The 6,000-nt window shown below is 42.2% G+C and overlaps 1 protein-coding gene across 2 annotated transcripts in view; it reads right to left on the bottom strand.

Annotated features, from left to right (window-relative positions):
- Positions 1-3,249: 3,249 nt before the first annotated feature.
- Positions 3,250-6,000, bottom strand: part of gabrb2a (gamma-aminobutyric acid type A receptor subunit beta2a) — a 45,571-nt gene continuing 42,820 nt past the window's right edge. For both annotated transcript variants that reach the window (XM_086105689.1, XM_086105688.1), the window contains one exon: positions 3,250-5,105. In XM_086105689.1, coding sequence (XP_085961815.1) covers positions 4,749-5,105 — 357 coding nt within the window. In that variant the 3' untranslated portion in view covers positions 3,250-4,748. The remainder of the gene's footprint in view (positions 5,106-6,000) is intronic.

The raw sequence follows: 6,000 nt of genomic DNA, 5'->3' as shown, positions 1-6,000 counted from the left end.
AATATTAAATATTCAGTGTTTTGCAATATGAAATATTCACTAGCAGCCATTTAAGGGGTGCAACGGTGTTTAGGTCAAGGAAGCAAGCACAGCAGATTGGAGCGATGGAGGACTCTTTCTCCTTTTTCCTCCGCTCCCTGTCTTTATTTGTTTATTTATTTTAATTTCCAACAGTCATTATTTCCTTTGGACACAAGTCAAAAGCGTGCCTGCATATGAATGCGGCTCTGCATTTACGTCACCTCTTTTCTATCCATTATGCATTTCGAGATTCAGTGCGCACGTCTCTATTCAACACCACTCTTCTACTCGCCCACATTGTGGCTTTCATTGTTCATCCACTGGTCCAGACACAAAGCTACATATTTTGTAACTTGAGTCAAAATGAAAATTGTGTGCATCATGAAGATAACAGAATCAGGTGACTGATAACAATGGTGTTATAATCAGTGTCAGTTCAAATTCCAGGTTATTGTGATATCAAATAATTAGTGGCGGTTCTGGGGGGTGGGGGGGGGGGCAACAGGGGCCAGTGCCCTTGTAGCACTGATTCTGGACCCCCCTGTGGCCACCCCTCCGATCGTAAATTATGCAGTAGCGCCGAGTTGCCGACGTGAAAGGTGGAACTAAATTGTGTGGCTTAACATTCTCATCAGACCTTTGAGTGCGCTGCACCACTGAAAAAAAACAGCGGGAAAATGAGAAGCAGTCCGCAGAGAAGCAGTCCCAAGATTGCCACGGCACGAGTGATATTATATCGTCGACGTAAAATCACAACACAAAACCAAGCAAGCCCCCAACAGTAGAGTTGCTTAAGTGTAATTCACTGTTAAAAATTTAAAGTTAAAAATTAAGAGAAAAAAGAACATTACATCCTAATTCTACATGAGAAAGAAACACAATGATCCAGACACAGAGACAGAGCCAGATGATGATGGTGGTGAGAGAGCTGAAGAGGAGCAAGTTGAGAGCACCAGAGAGGGCGAGTCAGAGGACATGGGATACACTTATTTTCAGAGAGAGGACACAGAGCAGCAAAGAGAGACAGATGAAGATCCTGAGAATGTGGAAGCTGAGACTGAGATACAAGTAGAATGTGAGACACAGACAGAGAACATTTGCGCTTCTACAAGCACTGGACCATCAGGTATGTGATACTGAAAAGAACACTATCCTGTTTTGTGTGTGTGTTTGTGTGTGTGTGTGTGTGTGTGTGTGTAACTTTTTAACTTTTTTAGTATCCCTTTTTATTTTAATGTATATTTAACAGGAACAATATAACAATATAAGACATTGCCTTTTAAAATTGGGACAGTTAGATGCATGTAAAACATCTAGCTTCAATGTATTTCCAATTTTAATCCCTGGTCAGGCTTAAGAATGTATTAATTTATATTTACTGAATACAGTAAAAATCTAATGAATACAATCAATAAATACATTTTAGACAATTGTGTATGTCTGAGTGCCTAAGCAATCATAAGGGGTGTTCACACGGCAAGATTTGGTCCGGTGCTACGCCGGGGCTGCCCCAGTAGAGCGTTCACGCGTGCAAATTAGCTCCGGCGTAGCCCCGGAAAACAGTTTACACCGGAGCAAATTTGATCCACCTCAGGGAGGTGGTTTAAAAATTTGCTCCAGAGCAAATGCTCGTTAGCGAAGCAGCACCGGTGTAAATTTGCACGTGTGAACGCAACTGGGTTAAATTTGCTCCTGAGCAAATGCTTGTGAAGAGTTTACGTACGGCGAGAATGCGTTGCTTTCGCGCTCTGTCGGACTTCCGTCATGTGTTTGTTTAATAACGACACAAGACTTGGCTGGTAACATCTTTCCTTTTGTAGGAGACTGGACTGTCTCGGAGTTGTTTGTGTAGTTTGTTCATTTGTTGTGTGTTCATATAATTTATTTTGTGATTTCCTCTCTTGATTTTCTGTTTGGCGCATTACGTGTTTGCTTTTCTGAGTGTCATTGAAGTCATCGTTGATTTACGTTTTCGGGGGGGGTCACTCTCGAGCAGAAGGCACGGAGACCGAGAAGGAGAAGGACGTGCCTGTCCAGTAGTCGCTTGAGTTGTGTATACGTTTTAAAAAGAACCAACACGACAGCTCATTTGTTTTCTGTCGTTTTGCCCCGCTGCAGAAACTGCCGTGTGAACGCAAGTGAGGCTGCGCCGACGCTGTGCCGGTGCAGACACGCTCAGCGGCTTTGTACGTGTGAACGCTCCACACAATTTGCTGCGGTGCAAAATATATCGCAACAAAATACATCGGTGCAGCGCCGGAGCAAATGTGTGCCGTGTGAACACCCCTTAAGTGTCTGTGTCCATGCAGAAATTGTTTTTACATCTCTTCGGTTTGTCTTTCTCCACAGATATCAGTAAATGAAAAGATTACCCACCAATGCAACCAGACCTAAAACTGTTTCCAAGGACCCTGATGGGGGACAAGAGGAGGAACTTCAAGGCAGGCTGGTACCACACCCACCCCTGGCTTGAATGTTCAAAACAGTTGGACTCGGCGTATTGTTACGCTTGCAGACATTTTAGCCCTCCTAATACAGTTTTTTTCCTCATCACTGTAATGTTATGACTGCAATGGTTTCAAAGTTTGATAAAATAAAAAGTCAAATAAGATTTTGAATCTGTCTTTTTAGCCCTGGCTTGAATGTGCCCCTCTATCAAAACCTCTGGCCCCTGCTAGGCCCCCTCAGTGAAATTGATCTCGAACCGCCACTGCAAATAATGAGACTAAGATAAATCCTGACAGCCCTTTTCCACTATTAAGATGATGTATGATCTGTTCAATTCCACTGAATTGGGAAAAAAAAATCCCTTTGAGAGGGACAGTAAAAAAAATAATGAAATAATGTGGTTGCACATGTGCGCAGACCCTCATCCAGTAAAACTGGGATGTAGTCAACTGATTCCATTCAAAGTCAAGTTAAATCAGAAACAACACATACTTGTCAACAATTAAAGTGCATTTAAAACGTCAAAATACATTTCAGACGTTCTACTAGGCGTTTTGTGACATTTCTTTTTTTTCCTTTCGAGCAGAAACCTGAAGGTTTTTTTATGCTAACACTGTTTGGTCAGACCATTGCAAAATCTCCCAAACATGAGGAAAAATGTCTTCTTGAACATCTGGAATTTATTTGGGGTTTATTCAGAGACTCCCATTTAACCTGAGATTGAATGTGTGTAACAGTCCTGAAAGCGTGAGGCCAGCCAAAGAAAATGTCACTTTGCACTTTGTTACTGAAGTGATAGACTATATTGAGTTTTAATTGAATTTAGATACATCTTCATAGTTGTTGACAATCATTACACAACATATTTACATCCTTTATGAAATATTACAATTGGAATTTACATAGACTTTGTACAAAATACGCCTGACTTCAATGCCTGGATAGCGGGGGTCCTTGTTAAGTCGTTTGCGGAGAACAAAACATGGATCCAGTAGCCACTGATGTCTGGAAGTGCTTTAGTATCAGCAAGGAGGTGCTTCAAGAGTCCATTAAAAAGAAAAAAAAAAAGGGGGAGAAAAGTCCAAAAAGCACATCGACAGCAAAGTTGAGGATCTGTGTTTCATTTTTCTTTTCTTTTCCTTTTTTAAGCTCATTTGACTTGCTCGTGTCTTTGTTTTTGTTTTTTTTCCCTTTTTTTTTTGACGGCATGGAAAATTATTGATGTGTAATTCAACTGCAAAACAACGACAGTTAAATAGAATAAATTGATATTTACACAATGTGAGTACTGATTTATAAAAATGAATCATCTCTTTCTTTTAACATGATTTGTATTTATCTACATTTTTTTCAGAACAGAAACCTAACCACAATGAAACGTATCATACTTCTATCATTCAATTCTACTGATAAAGATGATTGTGGATTGCTATATTTATGCAGCAACTCATTGTCATGAAAGGGCAGCCGATTCATATTTCTTCCACTCGATTGTCCCGTTAAAGCCATTCCCCTCCTCTAAAGCTCTTCTCACCATGGCACAAAGTAAGGACGAGTCAAATGTCCTTTTTTGTTTCAAAAAAATAAACAGGGTGAAATGGACATGATTTGGTCCGTGCTGCAAAAGCAAAAACAGAAAAGTCAAAATGTCCAACAACTCCTTCACCAGATGTCCATGACGTGTTTTTTTCCTTTTCTATCCGGCATTGGCACTGCCAAATCCAACTTCCACGCCATCTTCACTATCATCACCATCGCAACTGAGACGCAAACGAAATCAAACGTGAGCATGCTCTTCAAAGGATGTTTGGGATTTACAGTAATTATAGGAAAATAGACTATCAAGGATGACTCCTTTGAAATCATTTATAAAGCTTTCCCGGGTGCAGACGGCTTGGCTACGAAGTAAATAGATACTAAACAAAACAAATCCTTAAAGTATATGCAAACACAAGCATAAATATTTGATCCACAGAGAGTAAGCTACGAATGACAAATAGTGATATATTGAAATTCCTGCACCATCACTGTCCTTTTTAAAACTCTTGTTTTTAAAGTGTTTGTCCAATCCGTGGAAGGTGTTTCCCAAATGCTAAAAGAGTCACTGCAGTGTTGGTGCTCTTGCCGCTGTCTGTCCAAAATGTCTTTGCACTCTTTTCACGTCGTCTAAAATGAACCCGCTAAAAGGTGGTGCACCGTTCATCTCGCTTTAATTCTTTATTCCATCTAAATCCCCTGCTCCCCATCTTCTTGAGACTGCCTGGAGATGGCCGCCGAGCTTAATGGACGTAGTAGAGCCAGTAGACCACGTTGAAGAAGGAGAAGACGGTGGGGAAGATCATCCTGGACCACTTATCGATAGAGTTCACGTCGGACAAGTCCGGGATGTTGACCTTGAGCTGCGAGGCCCGTCTCCGTAGGCGCGACTTCTTCTGAGCGTGGCGCTCCAAGGCGCTGTGGCCATAGTTCTGGCGGGCCATGGCCGCCCTGCGGTACTGCAGCGTGGAGCTGTCGTAAGCCAGCATAGTGTTGCGGGGATCTCCGGGCGCTCCCAGGCCTCGGGACAGATCTCCGGCACCCCCCATTTCGTTCTTCATCTCCAGGGTACTGAACAGGATGTTGTCGTCGGGAGTCATCTGCAGCGTGAGGGCGCAAAGATAGGCGGAGCCAATGAGAAGTGACTGCTCGTGGGAAATGGAAGAAAGTTACGGTCACCTGCACCATGTACGTGAGACGAGTGAACACTTCATTGTGAAAACTAGAGCAGGTAATGCAAATTGTCACTAGCAGTACATTCTAAGAACTTAGAAAAGCAGTACAGTGGAACCGCTTTGTCATTGAGAAATTTGGAATTTACTATGGACTAACTCTAATGGCTAATTTTTCATGCCCAAGCAAGGCTGGCACAAAGCGCGGTCTAAATCTGCGCAGGGGTGGGCTAGACTAAGTTTTGGTATTTTCACAGACCCGTGTAAGATGTCTCAGCGTGGCGCCTTTGAATTAGTTTTGCATCTTCAGAGCGGGAACACAGCTGGCTTGATTTGCCGCCAATCGAAGAGGCTCCTCTCATTCCTGAGAGGCGAAAAAATTGACTGATTTGCTTATGTCTTGTGGCAGGTTGAGGCACACAAAGTATGTTTAGAAGGAACTGCAAGCAGACCTCCACGTCCTTAATTGTATTATTTAACTTGTACGTGCAACACGTTTTGACTGGATTAATTGAGCGACTGTATTTTAATTAAGTCATGATGGTGGCACTTGGTGTGGAAAATAACAATGTTGCAACTACTGGGTTAGCACAGCCGCCTTTCGGTTCTGAGGTTGGGGGTTTGAATCTAGGCTTGTGTGCCACCTTTCGCCCAAAGTCAGCTGAGGACAAGCACTATAAAAAACGTTGGCTGATGGATAACATTCATTTTGTGAGGCTTCCTTTGGAAACCCTACTAAAATACATTTTAAATCCAAATAGTTCCACTGTACATTTTTCTAAACTACTGATCGTCTGAATGTGATAGTATAACCACAGCACTA

This window comes from Hippocampus guttulatus, chromosome 2 (genome assembly GCF_054856545.1).
Source record: "Hippocampus guttulatus isolate MCC_2025c chromosome 2, RoL_Hgut_1.0, whole genome shotgun sequence".
NCBI classification, from domain to species: Eukaryota; Metazoa; Chordata; class Actinopteri; order Syngnathiformes; family Syngnathidae; genus Hippocampus; species Hippocampus guttulatus.
The sequence above is the reverse complement of the archived record's forward strand: the minus strand, read 5'-3'. Positions and strand labels throughout refer to the sequence as shown.